Below are 24,391 nucleotides of genomic sequence, written 5' to 3'. Positions count from 1 at the left end.
GGGACTCAGAAGCCTGGGAAGAAGGAAGGAGCGCGGTTCAGCTCTTTGTTTGCTGTGACGTTGGCAGGGAGCAGCCACGCTGTCAGGGCCCCAGCGGGTGCGGGGAGAGTTTCAGTCCCTCTGACGTGGCCACTCTGCTAAGCTAACATTTGCCTTGCAGAAATGGAGATCCTAACCTATGTCAACACAGAGAATAGGTGCTGGGACTCCCTGGATCCACCCCACTGCCCCTGACCCACTTCCTGCAGTCACTTTGTCCCAACAAACCACTCCACAGAGACATGGCACTGTCACCGCGCCCTGCCCCCCCCCCCCCCCCCCCCCCGCCGTGGGCACGCAGAGGCAAAGGTGCTGGGGTCCGTCCCCTCCCCCTCCTGCTAAGCCTCTTGAGTGGAGGCCTTCCGGTTCTTGGCCATGTGGGGCCCGGTGTGGAGGAGAGGGCTCTGGGCCCACCATCGGTCGTGGAGGCTGGGGCTCTGAGTCACAGGCCCTCGGCCTCAAGGCCCAGCCTGCTACCTGATGCTGTGTGCCTTCTGTCAGCTTCCTTGACCTCCCTGACCGTCACGTCCTCGGCAACCTGGAGTCCAGGCGGGGGAGCACCTAGACAACTTGGGGGCCAAAAGGAGATGCTGTTGATGCTTAAACCAGAGCAACAGGCACGAACCGCACTGTCCTGGGTGTAGGGTGATTCTGGCTGCAGAACGGGCAGGGGCCCGAGCCGTGGGGGGGCGCACTGCCATGACAGCTGTTGCTGTTTCTGAGGAAGCGTCCCTCCCTCTGCCTGCAGTGTCACTCATTCACTCCTTCCTCCGTATCCCCCCAGGCTCCCGGAGGCTGGAGACGCATGCCACCACCTCCCTGAAGCCCCCCCCCCCCCCCCGCCATGGGGGCTGGCGTCAGCTGCTGCACTTTCCAGAGGGCAAGGTTGTTAGTTCCTCATGATGACCGGAGCTGTAGTCACGAGACCCCGAGCACACAGGACACAGGGCTGCAGGCCTGCCAGGACGATGGGCGGAGCCTATGCCAGGACAATGGGCGGAGCCTCTGCCAGGGAACCCGGCTGTCCTTTGCATCATTGCAGCACCCTGTCACACTGCGTTTGCAGGATCACGAGAGTCAGCCCCTCCCAGGAGCCTGCGTTGTCCAGGGAGGACTGGCACCGAGCGCCCAGAGGGGGCTGAGCTGAGCTGGGACCTAAGTGCCTATGAGAGGCCAGATGCCAACAAGGTAAAATAGCCTACTGGCAGCTCTTCATCACGTGTTGAAACGATAATATTTTGGGTATGGTGAGTTGAGTGTACCGTTAAAACTCATTTAATCTGTCTCCCTCTTGAACATAGCTAGTAGGAGCTTTAAAATTGCGTCTGTACCTGGCATATTTCCACTGGACGGCACTGGTCTAGACAGTGAGCACATTGTGGGAGGGGATCAGGGGCTCCCCCCACCGCTGCCCATGCATGCCCACCCTGGAGCTGGAGCTTCCTAGATTGTGGAGCTGACACCCAGCCGCTTAGGTGATTGTGGAAGGAGCCCTTGGTGGAGGGTAGCCACGGTGTCCCCGTAGACAAAGGCTGGTGGTCCAGGGCCGTAAGCCTCTGCCCCTCCCTCCTCCAGGGCATAAAGTAGCTGTAGTAGGTGTGGTTTGTAAGTGGGCGTTTGTAAGACGGTCCTGCTCCACACCAGGTGCTCTGCTCAGCCCCCGACTCTAGTCCTCAGTCCTGGGCACCGAGGCTGGGGGCTTGGCAGGGGGCCTGCTCGACTCTGCCTGGAGCTAGGAAGGGGCTGCCTCCGTGAGACAGGTCTGGCTGAATGGTCCAGGCCGAAAGCACGTGAGGGCCTCGGAAGTGGAAAGAGCTGGCAGACGGGACTTCGGAAGAGGCAGCCATGCAGCTGAGGAGGTCTGCGTGGAGAGGAAGGGGACATCAGTTCCTTCGGGAGACAGCCGATCTGGGGGCGGAGATAGCCGGTGTTTGAGCGTGTTCTGTGGCACCTGTCAGTGTGCGTGTAAGTCGGCTGGCGGGCTGTGGCCAGGCCTGGTACGAGGAGAGGGAGGCAGCTCCAGGAGGGTGCAGCTGGGGTGCAAAGCCAGACCCATTAGATCCTCCCAGACTCCCGGGAGGCCTTGCAAGAGAAAATCCACATCCAGGCTGAGCTTGATGAATGTCCCCACCATCGGCGTCGTCATTACCACGAGCATGGCACGGTCTCGTCCCTCGTCTCCAGCGTCTGCAGACGTGCCCGGCACCCGGCAGGCCTCAGAGGTCTTTTGTTCCCTTTACCGCTGAGCCAAGTACTAAACGTATAAGGTGACACTGTAAGTGACAGGAGGGTCGTAGAAAGCACCAGAAGGGCACGGATTCCACACCAGTCGGGCCACAGAGAATCAGAGCCACGGGACTAAGTGAGTCGTATTCTGTTAGCTGCAGCAGGGCTCTGGAAAAACCCGAGAGACCTCTCTCACAAAACCACGCACTCGTTGGCTGAGCCCCTACCGCGTGCCCCGCACTTCGAGGAGCTGGGAGTGTGGCCGCGGACCAGCAGGCCAGGCCTCCGCTCTTAGGGGGCACAGACTCTGGACAGCTGCAAATGTGCCCCCGGGGCTGGGGGGCACCGTGAGGGCACCTGACAAGGCCTGGTCCCACCTGCTGCTGACCCGCTAGAGCTAGGGATGGCGGAAAAGAGCACTTGTGGCCGCGGCAAACAGAAGCTTCTGTAGCGGCAAGGGGCAGAAACCTGGGAAGGGGGAGATGGGGGGGGGGGCTGCCGGCTGCGCGTTGCCGGGGGCTCTTCGGGCCCTGCACGTGATCTCTGGAAGCACGGAAGCTCTCAGGGCCTCCCCAGCAAGAATGCCATCGCCCACTCAGCTTCCCCTGCCCTGGCTCTGGCAAGGTGCTGATGAGAGTCAGGAGCCCAGGAGACAGCCTTGGGCCCCTGGGGGAGCAGTGAGGCTGCTGGGCCGGACTGGTGGGGAGAGCTGAACGTCGGTTGACTCCCAAGGGCAGGACCTGGTTCTCTCGCTGCCAGCTGTGTCTGCACCCCTCCCTGCCGCCCTGCCCGGCACCAGCTCTCCTCACGTCAGACGAAGGATCGAATAAGACAGGAAGGCGAGAGTCCCGAGCATTGGTGGCGATTACAGGGATGGACTTGGAGGCCTGGGGGAAGACAGAAGGGTGGAGCGCGGAAGAGGCCCGAAATGCCCATTGCCGAGTGCAGGCTGGCTGCGGCCGGTCCTGAGCAGCCGCGTTCCTGCCCGAGAAGTGATGCGGCTGAGCGACGTGGGCTCTGTGGGCCCTCCCGGGCCACAAATGGTTAGGAGAACGTGGACCAGGAGAATCACGCGGCCCTGGCTCAGAGAGGTGACACCTGGGGAAATCACCCGCCTCTTTGGACCTCAGCTTTCCCATCTGTAAACTGGGATAGCGCAGTGGCGGGATGACTGGGCGGCATGTGCATTGCAGACGTCGCCGGTGGAAATCCCCATGGGGGCCACCTGCTTGCCACGCGGGCACTGGCAGGATGCTGCCAGCAGGGGGAGGCAGAGAGCCGCCTTCCAGTCCTAGGGTTTCCGGGTGCTGGCATCTGGGACAGGCCGGGCTCCTGTAGCATCCGGCCTGGGTGCAGCAGGATGAAAGGTTTGGCTCCACACATCGCCTCTAGGCTGCGGCCCTCTCCAGGGGCTTCTTCATCTCTGACTCCCCCTGCCCCACCCACCCCTTCAGGACTGGGGTTGGTCTCCCGAACACAGCAGGTGTTCCGTAAATCCTCCGCGAGTCGAATTTAACGGGACAACAGAAAACGTGTATTTTTCGAGCTCTGCGCTCAGTGATCTAATCCGCAGCTACGGGGGCCAGAAGGCGTTGTTTTCCGTCAAGAACGCCCGTATTCCACACCGTCCTGTCCCCACGAGGGGCGCTGGTACCTGGTGAGGGCCTCGGCCAGGTTTGCACCGCCCGCTTTCCGTTGTCCAGACGAGGAAATGAGGTAGAGAATAAGTAACTTAAGGTTACATGCTTTCCTAGGGCTCAGGTTTTTTTTTTCAACTTTTTTTTTTTTTTTTGGGGGGGGGACAGAGAGAGACAGAGCATGAACGGGGGAGGGGCAGAGAGAGAGGGAGACACAGAATCGGAAGCAGGCTCCAGGCTCTGAGCCATCAGCCCAGAGCCCGACGCGGGGCTCGAACTCACAGACCGCGAGATCGTGACCTGGCTGAAGTCGGACGCTCAACCGACTGCGCCACCCAGGCGCCCCCTAGGGCTCAGGTTTTAAAAGGGAGAAACGCAAGACCAGGAGGGTCACGGCCCTCAGTGTCAGAGACCCACGGAGCTTCTGCTGGTGTGTCACGGGCTCTGGTGCAGGAACCAGCCCGAGTCCAGTACCGTGTGGACGTGGCAGATCCAACCCGAGACGCTTCACGCTCAGCCCCTGTCGCGTTTGCCCTACAGACCAATGGGCGGGGCTGCTGCCCGGTTTGGGGGAGACCAGCTTCAGAGTTTGTCACCACAGCGGCCATGCCGTCCCTGCGTCCTGACTACCCGCGGCCTCTGGGGTCGGCTCTGAGCAGCTCCCACTTTTCCCCTGGGGACCCTGAGGCTCAGAGGAGCCAAGTCACCCGCCTCGGGTAAACAGCAGCTGCGAGGAAGGTGAAAACAAGATGACGCAAACCGGGGCGGGGGGCACAGCCAGGTGTGTGAGGTGCTGGGGGAGCAGCATTTCCAGCCTGAGCTCGAAGGGCGCTGTGCCCTCGGCCCTCAGGGTGTGTCCGTCCGGGAGCCACCACGCACGCTTGCCCTCATCGAGGCCCACGGTACACACGAGCATCCGGAGTCCAAACGAGCCCTGACCCAGGGCTCCCCAAACGCATCGACCCCCACCGAGTGCTTGGGGACGCAGCGCTTCTGGTCTCCGTTTGCCCGGGCACCCAGCCGGACGGCATTGCTCAGGCTCCTGCTTGAAGCACTTTGTCATCGTGCCAGGGCCCCCGGCTGCGGGTCACTCCCCTCCAGGAGCGACCGCAGGAAGCTCTCCAGCGCCTGTCTGGGTCCACGGCGCTGTCCCTTCCCACAGGGCTCCTGGGTGTGGATTCTGGATGGGACCGGCCCACGGAAGACTGGGCCGCAGTGAGACCAGGGCGGCACCAGCCAGAAGATCGGCTCCCCCACCGAGCCCAGTCTCTGGCGGCCGCCGTGCTCCGGAAGCGTGGCTCAGTGGCCCAGCGAGTGGCTGGGTGTCGCCCTACCCTGCCAGTCTCATCTGTGGGCGCCGCTGCGGTCCTCTCTTTGCTCTGGCCAGAGGGGTGCGGAGCCACATTTGGGGCTCACCCCAGAACAGTGTGAAGCAAGACCCCACGCCAGTGATGTGCCTCGGGTTTCCCGGGTGCCCACGGGTGCCCGCATGGTCTAAATCTGTGCCTTCCAGTGTGGCAGGGTGCAGCCACGTGCAGCAGCTGAACACGTGGCCGGTCCACACTGAGGAGCACTGATAGCCCGAAACACGCACTGGATTTCAAAGACCTAGTTGGAGAGAGGGAGAGAGAGAGAGAGGAAAATAATGTAAAATATCTCATTAACTTTGCGTCAATCACATGTTGAGATGACAATTGGTTGGATGCATTGGATTATTATGATGTGTGAGTAAACTTCATTTGTTTATTTTCACTTTAACGTGGCTGCGAAAATATTTGAATTGCATGTGGAAGGTGCAACTCTGAATCATCCTTGAGACCCTGGAAAAGTGCTCCCCGCCCCCGCTCTCAAACAGGCAGTCGTGAAGGAGAACCATCCTTGAGGAAGCGTCAGGAGGGCAGGTAGGGCAGCCGCCGTGGCGGGTTCGTGTGTTTGGGATGCTGAAAAGTGCAAGCCTCGGATCCCTGGGGAGTGGCACCCTGAGGAGGCACAGGGACCCAGGGCAGACGCCCCCGCCAGCTGATGGCTACTGCTGGCGTTTGTGGCCCCCGGGACACACATTCGGGCCCTGAGAGGTATGACCTGGGACCCTGTATTGCCTGCTCGGGCTGCCGTAGCAGAGCCCCGCAGACTGAGTGGCTTCGCGGAAATGAAGTCCCCCATAGTTCCAGAGGCTGGGTGTCTGAGATGCAGGTGCGGGCCGGGCTGGTCCTCTTGAGGTTCTCCCTCCTGGGCTCGCAGCCGGCCTTCTCCTCCTGTGTCCTCGCCTGCTGGTCCCCATGTGCGTGTCTGTGTCCTGATCTCATAAGGTCGCCCGTCAGATCGGATTAGAGTGCACTCTAACAAGCTCGCTTTACCTTAATTACCTCTGTGAGGACCTTGTCTCTAAACACAGCCACACGCCGAGGTCCCGGGAGCTGCGGTTTCAACATATAAATTGTGGGGAGTGGGGACACGCTACCGAGCCATAACAGATCTAAGTCAGGGCCTGTGCCCTCCCTGGGGGGGCCTGTGGTGTCCGGGCAGGGGTCCTTCTGACGGTAGGGACTGGCGGATGAGGCCAGCTCAGGTTGTACGGCCAGGAATGAGGACCACGGGGGGGAGGGAGGGCCCGTTGGCGGTGGGGGCTCTGGAGCCAGGAGAGCGGGAGCGGGTTTGAGCCCCAGGGAGAAAATGGGTGGGAATCTCAGCCAGCGCTTTGGAGTCAGGAGGGTGGGGATGAGTGTCTGAGGAGGGGGATGCAGGGCGGGCGGGGGACAGGACGGAGCAGCCTGTGGTGGGGGACGAGCCTCCCCCAGGACCTTGTCTGCTGCCCCACGCCCAGCGTGAGCTCCCGCAGGGTGAGGCTCAAGGGGGCACCACCGTGCTCCTCTGCGGGCCTCCTTCACGCTGCCAGGAGCTCCAGGGTCTTTGAGGAGCAGAGAGATCCCCCAGAGACCAGCGGGACCACCCCCCCCCCCCGAGGCCCATCCTGCCACGCCAGTGGGTCCCACAACCTGAACAAACTTCTTGGAAGTTCAAAGGCGGCTAGGCCTTCCTTTCTGCTAAACAAGTAACTGAGATACAACGGAAAAGGAAATGTTGGATCGAACAGCTCAGTGACATTTAGCTGTGCGCCCAGCACCGCTGTCTGCTCCCACCTCTCCTGCCCCAGTGACGGTCCCTGCCCTCCTGCCCCGGCCCTGGGGCCACGCTGTGCCCTCCCACCGTCTCAGGGCTCACCTGCTCTGACCACTGCCCACAGATGGAGGCCCACACCGTGTGGCCTGCGTGTCAGGCTTCCTTTACTCAGCATCATGTTTTTGAAGTTTGGCCACGCTGTGGGGCGTCTTAGGGCTTCACAGGGCTTTAGGGCTACATCATATCCCACTGGATGGAATTAGTCTGGGTCCTCGAGAGAAACGGAACCAATGGGGTGCATATATGTATAAAGAGGTTTATGGTGGGGAGCTGGCTCACAAGATTATCCCCAGATCTGTGGTCAGCAAGCTGGAGCCCGGGAGGGTCTATGCTAGAGTTCCAGCCTGAGTCTGAAGGCCTGAGAACCAGGAGAGGGGCTGGTTACCCTCTAGTCTGAGAGTCAGCAGGCTTGAGACCCAAGGAGAAGGGATGTCTCAGTCCAAGTGCAAAGGCAAGAAAAGACCCATGTTCCCCGTCAAGTGTGAAGCTGGAGGCCTTCCCTCTCACTGAAACTTTTTGTTCCATTCGGGCTGTCAACTGATCGGACGAGGCCCACCCACACTGGGGACGGCTCTGCTTTATTCCGTCCACTGATTCGAATGTTAATCTCGTCCAGAAACCCTCTCACATTTGGCCACATGGCCCAGCCAAGGTGCCACGTGACATGAACCATCACAGTGTCATCGATATTTTGTTCATCCGCACATCAGCTGACCGGCGTTCGGGCTGCTCCCACCTCTCGGCAGCTGTGAGCAGTGCTGCTGGGAACATGTGCATGTCTGGACTTGTTTGGCCAACTTTAGTTTCTTTCGCGTGTACGCCTAGGAGCGGCATCTCCGGGTGCTGGGAGTTCTTTGGGCACATTTCAGGCTGGGTCTGCTTCCTTGGCACACAGAAGTTGGGTCGCTTCCCACAGTCCTTTCGCCGGGACCCGTCGTCCCATCTGGGTAGGGGGCTGGAATGAAGCATCCGGAGTCGGCGAGGAAATCTGGGGATGACGCTTGCACTGGGGTAGGCCAGGCCCGCGGGGGCGGGTGACACTTTGAGGCAGAAGGAGCCCAGCAGACTTTCCCTTTGTTCATCTGGCTCCAGTCCACCGGCTGGGGTGGGGCCGGTGGAGATAAAAGCATAGGTCGGAGGGCCGGGGAGGGGGCCCATGTGTGGGGGCCCGGCAGGGGCCAGTCTGACATCCCTGTTCAGCAGGGCTCCCTCGGCTTCGTGGAACCTTCCCCACTCCCTGTGTCACCCCCGTGGTGTCCCTGCTTGGGCACTTCGGGCGTGGCTCCCTTTGCCCTCCTGCTGGGCTCTGGGTTCCTCACCTCCGCCTCTGGGCCCCTCCCTGTGCACCTGCTGCGTGTAGTGGGCTTCCTGGGTCGAAGTGGTGCCCTGCCCCCTAACCGAGGCAGAAGGGACCGCCTCCAGCCTGGTGCCCCAGCAGCCGTGTCACCCCAGATTTGGGAGTCCCCTGAGATGGGCTGCTCGTGCCCTGCTCACTCGTGTCCCCGGCTCCCTGCACGGGGCCTGGACCAGACGGGTGCAGAGACAGCTGCTGAACTTCTGAACATGGCGTAGTCCCAGCACCCCAAGGGCCAGGGCTGGGCGGTCTTCGTCCCTGGCCGTCCGAGGGAGCAGCATTGCCGCCTCCCTCCAAGTAGGCCGGCCCCGCCCTCTGCCCCCCATCCCCGAGAAAGCGAGCCAGTGCCACAACCAGCTTTGGCAAAATCCGGATGACCGTCAGCGTTCCTTTTATTGCAAATCGGTTAACAAAAGAAGATGAAAGAAAAAAATACATCCTTTTCATCACCTACGGTTTTGCACGTAGATCACTTTTTTAAAAAGTTTCCTTTTGCTGTAAACTACACTCTATTTTTTCCCAAACCCCGCAAGAATCAACATCCTAGGGCGAGTCTGGTCATGCCCGCTAGGGACGCACAACACTGCCCCCGGGGAGGCCGGAGGGGCTGCCTGGAGGAGGCCGACGCCCGCCGGGCAAGGCGGGCAGCGGGGTGCCCTCCCCAGGTTTGCTCTCATGAGCTACGGGCCTGGCAGCCGCGGGTCAGGTGGCAAGGCCCGGGTCGTGAGCCCAGCCACGCTCTGACGTCCCTGTCAGCACGACCCCGGACACCCTGGACAGACTTGTTCATTCAGATTTTTTAAACAAAATCCACCTTTAAAAATGTATTTACAGACATTTAGTTTGCCACAGGCTTATACTTGATATCGCAAGTGTCTGCTCCTTCCCTGGGCACGTGCTCCCCCCACCCCCAGACCGGGGGTGGGGGTGGCCCTCAGGCAGGATCGCCCCCCCCCCCCCTTGCCGAGGGCACCGCCTCAGCCGCACACACCAGGCCGTGCGATGATCTGTCTCTGGGAACTGAGGCCGGACACAGCCATGTTTCTCCAAAGTCTTGAGAGACTGTTCTGGGGTCTCGTCAATCTGGGGCCGTGAGGGGTCTGGCCCCGCGAGCTGGGTCTGGGCCCCAGGTGCTGCTAGTCCGTTTCCACTTGTCCTGGAAGAAAGTGTCCGCGCTGAGCTGCTGGGGTGGCCCGGGCAGTGTCTTTCCCCAGAAAAGGGTGGGATTCCTCCACGTGGCATCCAAGACGGGTACCCCACGGCCAGCGGGCTCCTCGCTTACGCAAGGCTTAAGTATCAAGGCCAGGGGCAGCAGAACTTCCAGAAGGAACAGGAACTCACAAGACCAATGAACAGCTACGTGATACTGAACCCGAAACAAAGATTCACGATCGGTACCATGAAATGTGCTCTTGGTGCCCCCCCAAGGACACATCTTTCAAAGCATGTTTTCAAAGCGATCATTAAAAAAAAAACCCACCGAAACACAGAAACCACCATTTACATTTTACAACATTCCTCTGCTAGATGCAACTTAATCCACACGCCAAAGGGGTGGGGGTTTTGCCCGTCGTTTGCCTCGAGATCGAGATGCAGCTTCTCACGCAAGGCAGGGGACCTGGGCAGGTGGGAGGGGGCTGGGCGCGGGGCGGGGGCATCTGGGGCCACGGCAGCAGGCCCACACCCCCTTCTGGACAATGCTGGTCCAAACCTCCCTTGTCCAGCATCCTTTCTTTTTGGGTTGTGAAGAAGAAGAAAAAAAGTCAATAAATTAGTGGCATTTATAAATCATGAATCTTTGTTTGTAGTTTACAAACACGTCACAATGTCATAAGTAGGAAATTCGTGACTGAGACCTAGTTTATTTTCTCGGAACAGACAAAACTTGTTACCTGGAGACATAGAAAACATTTCGTATAAATAAAAAGGCAGTGTTTCCTCGTAAAATAAAAGTACATAAATAAATACTAAAAAAAAAAAAAAAAAAATTAAAATCCTCGTCCTTTTATTTTGTATAAAAACACGATTCTTAAGAAAAAGCCCCTTTGGTCAGTCCCGGTGTCCGCCGAGCGCACGCAGGCGCCCCAGCGGGGCTTGGGAAAGGAAGCACAGGGTCCCGCTGGGGCGCCGGCTGTTTACTTGAGCGCCTCTGGAATGTGGGCGATGTGGGACTGCGTGCTGGTGGGCGGGCTGGAGATGCCCTCGGACCAGTCAGAGACGTGGGAATGCGGCGACGAGCTGGACCACTGGTCGGGGGACTCGGGGGACGGGGTGAGGAAGGGGTGCTCAGGCACCTGCAGCTGGTGGCTGGGGGTGTTGTCCGCGGGCGAGGAGGAGTAGCTATGCTGCGAGGGCGGGGTCAGGAACTGCGCGGTGGTCATGGGCGGGGCCAGCGTGGCGGGCAGGGCCTGGCTGTCCTGCGGCAGGATGGTGTGCACGGCCAGGCCGCCGCCGCCGCCGGGGCCCAGCGGCTGCACGTCTGCCTGGCTCGGCTCCCCGCCCAGGAAGCTCCGGCCCACGTGGCCACCGGCGGCCGAGGCCACGCCGAGGTGCGGCTGGGGCGGCTGGGGCTGCAGGTTGGGCGGCTGCATCTGTAAGTTCTGCTGCGGCGGCTGCACCTGCGGAAGCTGCTGGGTCTGCACCAGGTGAGGCTGGCCGGCCAGGCGCGTGCTGGGCGGGGCCTGGTAGCTCATCATCTGGGACAGGGCGGCCGTGGACAGGCCGGCGTGCAGCGGGCCCATCATGCTGTGCTGGAGGGCCGGGGCCTGCGTGCTCAGGGTGCCCGGCCCCACGTTGCCTCGCAGCGGGTTGTACTGGTTGGGCACCAGGCCGTTCTGCAGCCGGGACAGCCACTCGCACTGGCCGTTCAAGCCCGCGGCCCCACCCACGGTGAAATTCACGCCGCCGCCAGTGCCCAGGACCGTGCTGGTGCTGGAGGCCACGGGCAGGTGGGAGAGCCTCGGGGGTCCCGCCTCGAAGGCCAGCCGGCCGCCCCCGCCCAGCCCCGCCATCTCGGGCTTGGCGGCCACGCTCAGGTGGCCGACGCCCAGGTGGGCGTCAGGCATGCCGGGCAGGTGGTTGAGGGGCACGGCCGGGGACTGCTGGAACGGAGAAGGCAGCAGCGGCGGCGAGGCCACGTCCGACAGGTAGCCGTGCGGCGACTCGAGGGAGTCCACGGGCGACAGCACACTCGAGCTGTCCAGCAGGCAGCCCTTGCCGTCCTGGGGCTTCTTCCTGCGTGCCTTGAGGTCTTTGGCCTCCTTGCCGCCGCAGGCCAGGCCCTTGGTGCTGGGCTTGCGGGCCTTCTTGCCCTGCACGGCGGGCTTGAGGTTGCCCAGGTAGCTGCCGGGGGAGCAGAGCGGCGGGGACAGCGTGGGCGCGCCGCCCAGGGCCGTGCCGTGCAGCTGGGGGCTGCGCGCCAGGCTGTACTCGTCCAACAGCCGCACGATGTCGTGATGCATGCGCTCCTGTGCGACGTCACGAGGCAGGCGGTCCATGTGGTCCGTGATGTCCCGGTTGGCGAAGTGGTCCAGCAGCACCTTGGCGGTCTCGTAGCTGCCCTCCCGAGCGGCCAGGAACAGGGGCGTCTCCTCCTGGGAACGGGCAAAGGGGAGCTGGGGGGGTCGCCAGAGGACCCACCGGGGGAGACGGAGGTTCACGTCGACCCTAATCCCTTAACCGCACCGTGACGTGGCCTCGTGAAGTCTTAAAGAGGAAACAGCCCTAAATACGTCTTCTGAGACCTGCTCCCAGGCAGCCCGTCGGGTTCTAGATTCTGAATCGCTAGGACTTTACCTTTGCGAGGGGCACAGACACCACTGGAAATCTGCGCCTGGGGCCTCTCTCTCCTCCAGGACGCCGTAGCCACAAACAGTGCGGCAATTTCAGGGACCTGGGGATCCCTGAGGGGCGTCCTTGGGCACCCCGGGGTGGGTTCCCCATCCACACAGTCCCCAAGTAACCCTGACGTCTCGGCGCCTTCCGAGTCTCGGTGTTCTCATCTGTACGGTGGGCATACCACACGTCCCCAGTGAGGCTGTTGCGTGGCCTCACGGGGCCTCTCTGGCTCACACAAGGCTTTTTGGCCACGGCCCGATGCCCTTCCGGCAGCCGCCGCATCTCTGAGGCTCGGTCTCCTCAGTGGGAGGAAGCAACAAAGCCTGGCCCGCAGGGGACTCAGGGGTGCCCGGGTCCCAACAGCTGCTGTGTCCCCCAGGAAGGAAGGAGGGAGACCCAGGTGGGGTCAGGGAGACGTGGACAGGGCTCGGCCGCCAAGGAGCCGGGGAGCAAAGCGTTTCCCTCGCTTCGGGGACAGACCACAGCAGTAACGGGCAAGTTGCGTGTGCAGGCAAATGGCCGCTCACGCTTAACCGGGGGCCTCGCCATGTGCCACGCCCCCGCACCACCAGCGACAGGGCTCTACGTGCACCACCCGCCCGGTGACGGCCGGGGACAGAAAGTGCGGCGCAGGTCGCGGGGACACGGGACGGCTGCGGCCGCACCCTTTACTGAGCTGAGACGCACGCGCTCGCTCGGGAGCTGTTGGCAAACGTCGTGAACGAGGGAAAAGAGCTGGTGCCACCCACGCACGAGCTCGGGGGCCCTCACCGGGACGGCCCACGTCTGGAGTTTGTGCCCACGGCTCGGTGGTCCCGTGGCCAGAAAGGGGTGGTGCCGGGTGAAGGGACCCGCCAGCCTCGCCCGGGCCCCGTGCCGCCGGCCCGCGAGCCCACCTTGTTGTTTTGCATGTCCTTGTTGGCCCCGTTCTTCAGGAGCACGACAGCAGCCTCCACGTTGTTCACGGCGGCGGCCCAGTGCAGCGCGGACTTGCCTGGGGGCGGGGCAGAGAGGAGGTTGGGGCAGGCCAGGCGGCACCGGGCCCACCCTCGGCGGGCTGGACCGCGCGGCCCGGCTCACCCAGGTCGTCCACGGCGTTGACGTCGGCATGCGAGTTGACGAGATCTTCCAGCATGCCCTCCACCGCCAGGCGGGCGGCCAGGATCAGCGGCGTCGTGCCATCGTGCATGCGCGCGTCCAGGTCCGTGGCTCGGTTCCGGATCAGGATCTACGCAACAGGGGAGGGGGCAGGCTTGGCAAACGGGCGTCGAGGGCCGCCGGCGACAAAGCCCCCTCTTGGACCAGCCCGGACGGGGTGGGGGGGGTGGGGGGAGCAGGAAGGGCGGAGCTCCGCCGGCCACCGCTGGAGGAGCCAGGGGCCGACGTGCTCATCTAATCCTGCCACCACCAGCCAGGACCCGCAGGGGTGAAGTCCCCGCCCAGCCACAGCGGGCAGAACCACGTCTGAGTCGCGGACTCAGACCGCTGAGACCCGCCGTGTCCCTGCAGACACACGGAAGAGGGGCAGGCCCTCCCTCACGTGCCGCTGTGCCCGGGGCCACAGGCGAGAAGGACAGTCCCTGCCCACTGGTGGGTGAAAAGGGCTGGCCTCACGCCCACGAGATGCCCATGGGAATTCCCGCGTCTCTATGCCACCAAGGCCGTGGGAGCAAACAGAGCCTGCTCCAGGGGGCTCGCTTCAATGCTCCTCTCGTCTCTCACTAGCCTCACTGCAGCAAGATAACGTGCTAAAAACTCCCTAAATTACAGCTCTGTGATGACCCCCTGTGATGACCGCCCCCCCCCCCCCCCCGTTTATGCCCCATCTTGCCTGTCTGTTGAGGCTGCTCAGAGCCCGCGGACGTGCGGTGCGGCAGGGGGACCAGTTGGAGGCTTGCAAAAGGGGCCTGTGTGGGGATGCTCCCCAAAAACCCAGACGTCCAATTCCCCGGACCCACCCTTGCCCCGGGCTCCCAGCAGCAAGCCGCAGCCCCTAAACCCTTCCTTTCACTGCCGCCGCCAGCTACGCCTCCAGCCAAGGCCGATCGGGAGGCGGGAGGCCGTGATGGGCCGCCACAGCGGGACCAGGAGCCTGTCTGGGGTGGGGGCGAGGAAGCTCTGCCACCACCTGGTGGCCCGCCTCCCCCGCGAGTGCGCGACTCAGAGCGCCCGTTCAGCACGAACCCCGCCGAGGTTACACTTGGTATCGGGGGCTCTGGGGCTCCGTGAGCCCGGTCGACAGCCCTGACCAGGAGGGAGGAAGGCAGGCCACGGGCTGACAGAAGGGCTCGCGTGGCCGCAGCCGCCCACCTGGAAGACGCCCTGCGCGTCGGCAGACACGGCTGCGTGCAGCGGGGTGCGTCCCATGTTGTCCTGGATGTTGGCGTCGGCGCTGGCTTCCAGCAGGCGCTTGGCCGCGTCGGAGCGCGAGTAGCGGGCAGCCAGGTGCAGGGCGGTCTCGCCAGTGCGGTCCGTCTGGTTGTGCAGACTGGCGCCCTGATAGATGAAGTCAGAGATGACGGCGGGTGCGTCCTCCTCCTCCTCGCTGTTGCCCGTCTCCAGGCCCCCTCCGCTGCAGGAGGCGATCATGAGGGGCGTGAAGCCGTCTGTGTGAAGGCAGGGACAAGCGCTCCGTCAGGAAGGCTGGCCCCCGGCAGCGGCCCCAGGGCGGTGCTGCCGGTCCCGCGGGGCTGGGCACCCACGGCCATGCCGCCCGGAGCCACCACAATCAACCTGAGCTTCCCCAGGGGCAGAGCCAGGTTCAGCCACCAACTGGCCGGAGGCAATGAGGACCCTGCAGCTTGGCCGCCTGACCCGCCCGGGACCTTCACCAATAACCCACCCGAGAACAAGCGACGTAAGAGTCGCGTGGTCGGGAAACCCACAGCTTGGGCCCTTCGAGACAAGAAATTAACTTGGCGGGCAGACAGCCACCCCCAGGACAGAGCCAGCTAAGGACACGGAGTCTCCTGGGACGTCTTGTCCCGCTCCAAGGAGAGAGCACACCTTGCCCCCGTGCTCAGCTTCCAGAATACCGACCCCAGGCAGGCGGCTGGACAAGGGGGACCCCTAGAGCCTCTGGGGTGGGGGGGGGGGGGAGGGCGGTGCGGGCGGCCGGCTGTGCACCTACCCGGCCCTCGGACGTTCACATCCATGCTGTCAGCGTCGGCCTCGCCCTGGGGTGGCGTGGGGGCCATGGCAGACACACGCAGGTCGGCGGCGTCCAGGTGCTGCTGGGTCCACTGCCGGTGATCTGCCTGGTCATCCAGGTCGGGGAGAACCACTGGCTCCTCGAACTGAGGAAGGGGTGAGCAGAGGGCCCTGTCACGGCGGGGTTGGGGCCCGGGGTGGGCTGGGGCCGCCCGGGGAGGCCCTGGAGCCCACCCGACTCACCCGGAACTTCTTGGCCTCCAGATCCTCGTCACCCCACTCGTGCTGGCTGTCGTCCATGAGAGCACCATCCGACGCGTTCTTCAGGGGCCTGGGGGCAAGGGGTCGGGAAAGCGACGCTGAGCGGGGCTCCCCCCGAGGCCACGGCTCTGGCGGCCGCCCGACGCCCTCGGACCGCGCAAGGCGAGGCCCGTGGGCGCGCAGGGGGCGGCTCCTGTCTCCCCCACGCCCCCCACGGGCCGCAGCGGCATCCACTAACTTGAGGCCCACGGAGTCCTCGCCGAGGGGCTCCCGCCGTTTCTTCTTGCTGGCCTCTGACACCTTGAAGCCCTCCGGGAACCAGAGCTGTCCATGCTGCCGCCGACGCTTGCGGGACAGCAGCACCCCGCAGCCCACAAAGAAGAGGAGCACGAAGGCGGCCATGGCCACGTACATGAAGTGCAGCTGCGGGGGCGGGGGCGGCTCCACGGTCTCACCTGCGGGCGCCGGGACATCAGGCGGCGGCTACGCGGCAGGCCGGCAGCCGGGGGGCAGCGGACTGGCTCCACAGCTGGGCGCCTCCTCACCCACCCTCCTCCAACCCGCCCCCCAAAATAAGGTCATTTTCTACGCGATTAATCAGAATTGCAAACTATCGCTAAATTCTCTCCTGCACCAGCCGACTATCTGGAGACGGCTTTTACTTTTTTCTCCTTTAAGGGAGGATTAGCCAACTTCAAATCACTGCACTCGCGTGAAGCTGTTAAGACAAAGGATTTAGGAGGATTTTCAAGATACAAACTTCAACACTTCACATGACACCGATCGATTCTTCTCTCTCTCCCTCTTTTTTAAAAAGCTGTAATGATTTTGAAATAATACCCAACAAAGAAAAATCAGGGGGATGAGAGGGGGGAGGAACGGGCTCCTACTTCCCGGCAGATGTGTCTGTCCGTCCCCCTGGGCCAGCCACACCGCCAGCTGTCATTACGGGGAGGGAGGGCGCACCAGGCAGAAAGTCCCAGAAAAAGTGGTTCCCTAGCTCTGGATGGCATGACACACACACACACACACACACACACACACACACACACACACACACATACCCACAGGCGGCAAATGGCACAAAGAACAAGAACGTTTTTGGAGGGGGGACTAGGAGACTTGACCCCTCCCCGGTAGGCTCTTCCTAGAAGCCAGCAAACTGTCCCCAAGGGAGCACGGCTGGGGTGGGCCACTCACTCTGCACGGCCTCGATCTTGTAGGGGATGTTGAGGCTGCCCAGCGAGGCGAGGGCGCCCAGGAAGGCGGCCACGTCTGTGGCGCTCTGGAAGCATTGTGAGGACGACTGGACACACTGCCGGTTGTCAATCTCCAGGTAGACGATGGATCTGGGGGGGGGACACGCAGGTCAGGGGGCTCAGACCGCAGGTGTATGCCCTGCAGCCGCCCAGTCTACCCCTCTGGCCCAGGCGTGGTCCCGAAGGGGGGAGGTGCTCCCAGAATGGGAGGGCGGTCTGGGGTTGCAGGGAGCCAGGTCTGTACAGAATGACCTGGGGGGTGGGGGGTGGGGGGTGGGGGGTGTGTGGGGGGCAGTGTGCTCTGTCTCCAGCCCAGCAAGCCCAGCCCACGGCAGGTGCTCCCCAGACACCCCTCAAAGCGCTCTCCCACCTGACCCTGCAACCCTCCATTGTCCCCTTGGGAGCCACAAGCACCCTCTCCCCGTCTCAGAAGGACAGAGGCCTCAGGGGTCTGGTTCCCCTCTGGGAGCCGACCCCAGTGCTGGACACCGGCTGGGGGGGGGGGCGGAGAGGGGTCAGCAGCTCCGGCACGAACGCCGCCTGCGCGGGGCCCTATCAGTCCTGGGCTCGCGGGACCCTCGGTCTCCTTCACCCGCAGGCCGGGAGGCGGCGCACTCCCCCGCACGCGCGCACTCACCCGCGGATGTCCATGGGGTCCAGCTCCCGGCGCCGGCGGCCGGCCCCGCCGCCCGGGAGCAGGGCGGCCTCCACCCGGTCGAGCAGGGCCCCGGGCGCGGCCCAGCCGTCCACGGCGCGCTTGATGGGGTGTTTGCGCAGCTCCTCCTCGCGGCCGTAGTAGGGGAAGACCATGGGCTGGCCGCGCGCGTCGCGCTTGAAGACCACGTTGGTGTGCAGCAGGCGGCTGAGCGCCCGCAGGAAGTGCAGGGAGTTGTTGCGCAGCTGCGCGGGCGGCGTCAGCACCACCAGCACCAGCGCGCCGGCCGCCAGCCGCTCGGGCACGTGCTCCGCGCAGTCCAGCCCGTCCCACTCGCACTCCGCGCTGTTGCAGCCCTGGTCGCAGTGCCCGTCACCGAAGTGGTCCTTGCAGTACTGGTCGTACAGGGGGCTGCAGGGGCGCAGGGGCGCTCAGGCGGCGGCCGCCGCCGGGCCCCGCCCACGCGCCCCTGGCCCGGCCTCCCGCGCCCCGCCTCCCTGCCTGAGCCCCACCCGCTCCCTACCCGCCCCCCGCCACGTCCCGCCTGAACCCCGCCCCCCACTGCCCCCCCTCCGGCGCCGCCCCCCCCCCCCCGAGTCCCGCCCACGCCCCAGGCCCCTCCCCCCGGGCGCCCCGCCCCCCACGCTGCCTCACTTGCACTGGCCGTCCGCGCGCTGGCAGTCGAAGCCGTCGAACAGGCAGCCGGCCGAGTTGCACTGGCTGTCGCAGCGGCCGTCGCTGAAGTACTTCCAGCACTGCAGCGACTGCGAGCAGTTCTGCCAGGGGTCGTTGAAGTTGAGGGAGCAGTCGCCGCCGTCCCAGCCGCACGCGTGGTTGTTGCAGCCCAGGCTGCACACCTTGTTGCCCGCCTCCTCGCGGCACTCGGGCAGCTCGCACGCCTCCTCGATCTGCGGCGGGGGGATGTCGACGCCCAGGCCGCCCCCGAAGCTGTAGTCCAGGATGTGGCACAGGAGCCCGTTGAACTTGGCCGGGCACAGGCAGCGGTAGAAGGGGCTCTCGGGCACCGGCTCGCAGCTGCCCTGGTTGTAGCAGGGGTTGCCGCCCACGCAGGGGCTGCCGGCCGGGAACTGGCACTCGGGGCCCGTGAAGGGGCCCAGGCACAGGCAGGTGGGGCTGCGCGGGCCCGAGATGCACGTGCCGCCGTTGAGGCAGCGCAGGCTCCCGCAGGCGCGCGCGTCGTTCTCGCACGTGGCGCCCTCGAAGCCCTGCGGGGACAGGCAGCCGCGCGGGCACGCGTCAGGGGGGCCCCTGCCCTGCCCGGCGACGCCGCTGCCTCTCCGCGCCCCCCCCCCCCCCCCCCTCGCCTGGGAGAGGGCCCACGACAACCCGTCCCGGGAGGGGAGAGGATGCGCGGGGCGCTGAGGAACCCAGCGGGGCTCCGCACCGGCGGGGGTGTGACACCGCATGTCAGAGCCCAAAGCATGCCCGCGCCAGGAGCGACCCTGAAGGTTCAGCTCCGGCTCCTCCCGGTGTTGGCTCCCCCACCGTAACCCCTGCCAGGAGAAGTCAAGATGCTAAAACAGGAAGTTGGGTGTGTGCAAAGGGGCGTGGCCAGTCCCTGCACAGTCTTTCCCTAAAGCTGACGCTACTCTGAAAACGCTCGCTCTCGGTAACGAGGGAGGCTAAGCGGGGCTCCAACCAAGCCCCGCCCTCCGGAGCATGGTGTGTGGAGGCATCGAGGGGGTGCCCTCCCGCCACCCGCGGACCAAGGAGCCCCCACGGCTGCACCTACCGCCGGGCACTTGCAGATGAACCCGCGGGCAGTGTTGGAGGCCACGGCGCAAGTGCCCCCGTTCTGGCAGGGCCTGCCCTTACAGCCGTTGATGACCGACTCACAGCGGCGTCCTGGGGACGAGAGCAGGCGTGAGGGGCCTGCCCGGCCCCCGCGGCCTCCGCCCCACCTTGCCGCGGCACCCACCGGTATGGCCCGCACGGCACTCGCAGTAGAAGTCGTTGACGCGCTGCACGCAGTTCTGGGTGCCACGGGCGTCACAGGGGTTGGACAGGCACTCGTTCACGTCTCCCTCACAGCGCTCGCCCACGAAGCCGGGTGGGCAGGTGCAGCTGTAGCCGCCCACCTGGTCCACGCAGGTGCCGTTGTTAAAGCACTTGGGGCCCCGGGAGACGGGGTCGATGAGGGGACTGCAGTCGTCCACGTTGACCTCACAGTGCACACCTGCAGAAGTGTGGACGCCGTCGGGGGCCTGAGCGGGCCACGGGCCGGCCCGGCTCCCCCCTCGGGGCGCTCCCCTCGGCAAACGGTCAGGATGGGACCACACAGACGCTCAGGAGAGAGGACGCTGGCGACAGGGCCGCACCGCGGACTCGCGGCCCCGTGCCAGCAGCCCGGCTGGGCCCCCCCCCCCCCCCCCCCCCCCCGCCCTCGCTCGGTCAGCCCCGCACCTGCCTTGTGCCCCCACAAGGCAGAGCGGAAGCTTGCGCTGGGCCTAGGGTGCTTCCGGCCAGGGCCCGGCCTGCCCACTTTCCCCTGGGGCCCAGCCCTGGGGCGTGGCTGTTCCTTACCCTGTGTGCCCCGGGGACAGGAACACTTGTAGGTGTTGATGAGGTCGATGCAGGTGCCCCCGTTTTGGCATGGGTGGGACAGACACTCGTTGATCTCCTCAGAGCAGTTCACCCCGTGGTACCCGGCCACGCACTGAGCAGGGAAACAAACGAGGGGTGGGGGCCTGTGGCTTGGTGGGCGGCTGAGATGTGGCCCTCTACCCGCTGCGCAGGCTGACGGGGCCACACCACAGGCCACTCTCTTGATCCGTGAAGGCTTGAGTTCCTCACACCCGGTCGGCCCAGAGGGAGACCCTTGCCCAGCCGACTCTGATAAGCTGAGAGTCACTGCCCAGAGCTCAGGCCAGAGCGTGTCCTGTGGCCATGAGGTGGAGGCCCCGGGACAGGTGTCAGCTGAGCCCGGAGACAGAGCTCTGGGGGAGGGGACCCAGACGGAAACCCCATCCCATATTCCCGGGTATTCTTCCCGGCTCTCCCCGCCACGGGACGCCTCCACCAGGCAGTCTTCCCTGATTATCACCGCCCTCCCTTACTGGGACTGCGTAAAGTCGGGTTTAGTCCTCCCCACGGGGCCTGCTCGCGGCCCGGGGCCTGCCACACAGTGTCACTCACAGCCGGCACCCCTTGCCCCCCGGGACGGGTCCCCACCTCGCAGGAGTAGCCGCCAGGGTAGTCGGTGCAGGTGGCCCCGTTCTGGCAGGGGCTGGGCGAGCACTCGTCCACCTGGTCCTCGCAGTAGCTGCCCGTGTAGCCGGCCTGGCAGCGACAGTGGTGCGTGTTGCCCGCGTCCATGCAGAGCCCCCCGTTCCGGCACAGGTGGGTGACATTGATGTCTGGGGGGGCGGGGGAAGCAGAGGGAGGGGGCCTCAGACCTCCTGGCGTCAGGGGGTGGGCACCCGGGGGGCGCCGGGGAACCCTGGGCCGGGCCGGGCCGCGGGGTTACCTCGGCGCCGTGCGGCCACCTCGCAGGACACGTTGGGCACGTCGCAGTAGAGGCCGGTCCAGCCGCTGTGGCACTCGCAGCGGTACAGGGTGTTGGTCTGCCAACACTTGCCGCCGTTCTTACACGGTGAGGAGTCGCACCAGCGCACGAGGTTCTGGGGACAGCGGGGGTCGCCTGTGTTTACGCTCCCTCCCGGGGCTGACCCCGCGAGGCCGTGCGGAACACGCAGAACCTCGTGCCCGTGCGGGCTTGTGAGCCCATCCTACAGACACGGGAACTTGAGGCCCCTGGGCCGCCACCCCCCCCCCACCCCCCCCCACCCCCCGCCATCGGGAGCGGCCTGGGGCTGGGGCTCTCGTGCTCGGGGCCTCGGCAAATCCCGAACACCAGCAGCCCGTCGTCGAAAGATTGCTCTCTGTAAGCAAGCTACTCTGTCGGAAGCCTTGTAACACATCTCACGGGAGATTCTTGAACAAAGACGAGGCTTCAGGACTTTTCCGGAAAGACGCTGGCTTTCAGCTACGTTCCTGCCCCGCTCCTTTCTTACTCTTGCTTCGTAAACCCTTGCTCCCGAGCTGAGCGCGGCCCCGTTCCCCACCCGATTCCCTAGGTGGCACGTGGCCTCGGGCCAGCCGTCCGGGTCCCAGGAGCCGCGCGACCAAGGCCACCCCCGCCCTCCCGGCCCGGCTCTCGCCGCACCGGTCCACCAGCGGCGCGGGGAGGCCGACGGGCGGGGACGGGCAGGGTGGCCGTGACGACGTGCCGCGGGCGCCCCTGCAGCCCGTCGCTCACCTGGCAGTTGAGGCCCGTGTAGCCCTGTGGGCAGGTGCACTTGTAGGTCCCGTAGCTGTCCTGGCAGGTGCCGCCGTGCAGGCAGGGCCGAGAATCACACTCGTTGACGTCGTGCTGGCAGTAGCTGCCCGTGAAGCCAGGCGGACAGAGACAGGTGAAGGAGCTGATGCCGTCCACGCAGGTGCCGCCGTTGAAACAGGAGCTGGAGGCGAGCAAGCAGCAGGGGAGAAGGGTGAGGGGGGCGTGCGGCCCTGCCCGAGAAGCTTCCCCTAGACTCAGACTGCGGCGGAAGGGGCCCGACAGCTACAACAGGTGGCGAGCAGCCCGGATGACCTCAGGGAGGCCAACGGAAGCCCCGGGAGGCCCCAGCACGGGGCCGGGGACCGACCGCAGGCTCTCACGGCACCTTACGCCCACTTCCTCTGCCTCCTTTACGAGTCACGCCGGGAAGAGCTTTAAAGACACGGGTATGTGGTAGTTAACATAAAAATGAGGAAGGAACCAGAATCTGCACGGACAACGTAGATGAGCGTGTCGGAGGGTGCGAGAACGCTGAGCGCTGAGCTTCCCGGCAACCAAGGAAAAAAGCGAAACAAGACGGGCCACAGAGTTGCGGCTGACAGAAGGGGGCACACCAGTTGTCCAGGAGAAACCACCCGGGCTCCCGGGTCTCACACTGGTCGGCAGACAAAGGCTCGTTTAGAACACGACGTCTGCCGCCGTGGGTGGGGAGAGCCGGCCAGGTGGACACCCGCTGGGTGCGCCCGGCCGCCAGGTGCTGTGCCCGGCCCCCGCGGCCTGCTGCCCTGTGCGGCGCCCTTGCCTCTCTGTGCAGTCGGGCGTGTTGTTCTCGCAGTGGATGCCGCTGAAGCCCGTGGGGCAGGTGCAGGTGTAGCTGTCCACACAGTCGGTGCAGTTGGCTCCGTGGTGGCAGGGGTTGCTGGCACACTCGTTGATGTCCTCCTCGCAGAAAGCCCCCCGGAAGCCAGGCAGGCAGTCGCAGAAAGCCGTGTTAACGCCGTCCGTGCAGGAGCCACCGTTGTGGCACGGGTCTGGGGGTGGGGGGACAGAAGGCAGGCCTGAGGGTGGGCTGCGGCGTCCCCCCGAAGCTGGGGGCCCACGGCCCCCCACTCCTAGGCCCCAGGGCAGGGGCAGAATGTGTAAGCTCAACAGTCAGGCCGACGAGGTTGGCGCCATCGTGTCCCCTGCCCACTTGGGGACACCTGTCTGGGCCTCAGTGTCCTACGACCCGGGGTCGGGGTGGGGGGGGGGGCGGAGAGCCCTGCTCCCTGCTGGGTCATGACAAGGACCAATAAGGCTGCACGATGGGAGGAGCTACCCCAGCCCGCGGGGAGGGGCGGTGGCTCGGGAGGCTTCTGGAACCACCCAGAACCACCCCTGGTCCACGCGAGGCCCACAGCTCTGCCAGCAGCAGCCCCCCCCCCCCCCCGCACCCCCCAGCATTTCCTCTAGTTGAGCTCAGTGCCCTGGGCACGTCCCCGGGCACTGCGTCGTGGGTCCTCCCGCCTGGTGCCAGCCCGCTCCCTGCCCCGCGCCTGCCCAGAAAACCGCAGGTCCACGCGGGTTAACAGGTGGCTGAGCGGGCCCCGCCACTCACTGGGTCGGCAGTCATCCACGTCCGTCTCGCAGTTGTGCCCCGTGTAGCCGGCGCGGCAGCGACAACGGTAGCCGCCGTTGGTGTTCTGGCAGGAGGCGCCGTGGCGGCACGGGTTCTTAACACACTCGTTGATGTCGACCTCGCACGTCTGTCCTGGGGGAGGAGGAGGGGGCCGGCAGTTCAGCCCCCGCCCTCCAGGCCTCTCCAGCAGCCTTCTCTGCCCCGGGACCGTCCCCTGGGGACACCCCAGGAAGGAAGGGGGCTCTCTGACTTGCGATCTCCCAGTTTGGGGCCAAGCAGACAGAAACTGGGGATGGGAAGGGCCCTGCCAGGCCCATCTCTGCTTCCAGAGCCCCTACAGGTGGCTCTGCAGCCTGCAGAGATGGGGAGCCCCCCAGACCTCCCGCCCCAGGGGAGCGAACCCAGGCAGGGCTGCAGGGCCAGGAGGCCGCACCTTGCCAGCCTGCAGGACAGACGCACGAGAAGCTCTCGAAGTCCTCGGACTCCTGGCACTCGCCACCGTTCCTGCAGGGGCCGGGGGCGCACGGGGCCAGCACCACCTCACACGTGGCTCCTGAGGGCAAGGGGAACAGCATTGAGACCCAGGGGGCCTGGCCCAGAGGACCAATGCCCCATGGCATCTCCCGACGGAGGCCCTGATGGCCCCTGAGCCGCCAGAGTCCTCTGACAGCCCCATGGGGCAGGAAGGGGGGCGGGGGGCGGTGTTGCCCTTGGGACCATGGGCGAGCTCCTGGCGGAGTGAGAACCCAAACCGGGGGGATACTTGGCTCCAAAACTGTCCCCGCAGGACACGGCCTGGGCCTCAACCCCTCGGGAGTGCCTGCTCCCGGCCTCACGCCCTCTCCTGGTCTCCTGGAGGCCTTAGAGCTCCTCCC

The 24,391-nt window shown here is 64.9% G+C and overlaps 1 protein-coding gene and 2 long non-coding RNA genes across 4 annotated transcripts in view; 2 read left to right on the top strand and 1 right to left on the bottom strand.

The window, feature by feature from the left end:
* Positions 1-126: 126 nt before the first annotated feature.
* Positions 127-7,866, top strand: LOC125150310 (uncharacterized). The gene is made up of 3 exons (XR_007146301.1): positions 127-1,227; positions 5,696-5,803; positions 7,699-7,866. It is a non-coding gene; the product is annotated as an uncharacterized LOC125150310 (long non-coding RNA).
* LOC125150311 (uncharacterized) lies at positions 2,908-5,660 on the top strand. Its single transcript, XR_007146302.1, has 2 exons — positions 2,908-4,026; positions 4,260-5,660. It is a non-coding gene; the product is annotated as an uncharacterized LOC125150311 (long non-coding RNA).
* Positions 7,867-8,794: 928 nt separating the features above from the next.
* NOTCH1 (notch receptor 1) overlaps positions 8,795-24,391 on the bottom strand; it is a 44,332-nt gene continuing 28,735 nt past the window's right edge. The window contains exons 16-35 of one of the 2 annotated variants that reach the window (XM_047830031.1): positions 23,950-24,069; positions 23,496-23,648; positions 22,701-22,929; positions 21,878-22,079; positions 21,086-21,239; positions 20,791-20,975; positions 20,143-20,275; positions 19,538-19,795; positions 19,352-19,464; positions 18,253-18,824; positions 17,581-18,009; positions 16,885-17,033; positions 15,923-16,139; positions 15,667-15,754; positions 15,404-15,569; positions 14,584-14,879; positions 13,354-13,501; positions 13,170-13,267; positions 10,585-12,029; positions 8,795-10,520 (exon numbers count right to left, since the gene is read on the bottom strand). In XM_047830031.1, coding sequence (XP_047685987.1) covers positions 10,466-10,520; positions 10,585-12,029; positions 13,170-13,267; positions 13,354-13,501; positions 14,584-14,879; positions 15,404-15,569; positions 15,667-15,754; positions 15,923-16,139; positions 16,885-17,033; positions 17,581-18,009; positions 18,253-18,824; positions 19,352-19,464; positions 19,538-19,795; positions 20,143-20,275; positions 20,791-20,975; positions 21,086-21,239; positions 21,878-22,079; positions 22,701-22,929; positions 23,496-23,648; positions 23,950-24,069 — 5,210 coding nt within the window. In that variant the 3' untranslated portion in view covers positions 8,795-10,465. Of the gene's footprint in view, positions 12,030-13,169; positions 13,268-13,353; positions 13,502-14,583; positions 14,880-15,403; positions 15,570-15,666; positions 15,755-15,922; positions 16,140-16,884; positions 17,034-17,580; positions 18,010-18,252; positions 18,825-19,351; positions 19,465-19,537; positions 19,796-20,142; positions 20,276-20,790; positions 20,976-21,085; positions 21,240-21,877; positions 22,080-22,700; positions 22,930-23,495; positions 23,649-23,949; positions 24,070-24,391 lie in introns of both variants that reach the window. The other variant, XM_047830032.1, reaches the window with a different exon arrangement.

This window comes from Prionailurus viverrinus, chromosome D4 (genome assembly GCF_022837055.1).
Source record: "Prionailurus viverrinus isolate Anna chromosome D4, UM_Priviv_1.0, whole genome shotgun sequence".
Lineage (NCBI taxonomy): Eukaryota > Metazoa > Chordata > Mammalia > Carnivora > Felidae > Prionailurus > Prionailurus viverrinus.
Note: the sequence above shows the minus strand (reverse complement) of the source record. Positions and strands in the feature narration are given on the sequence as shown.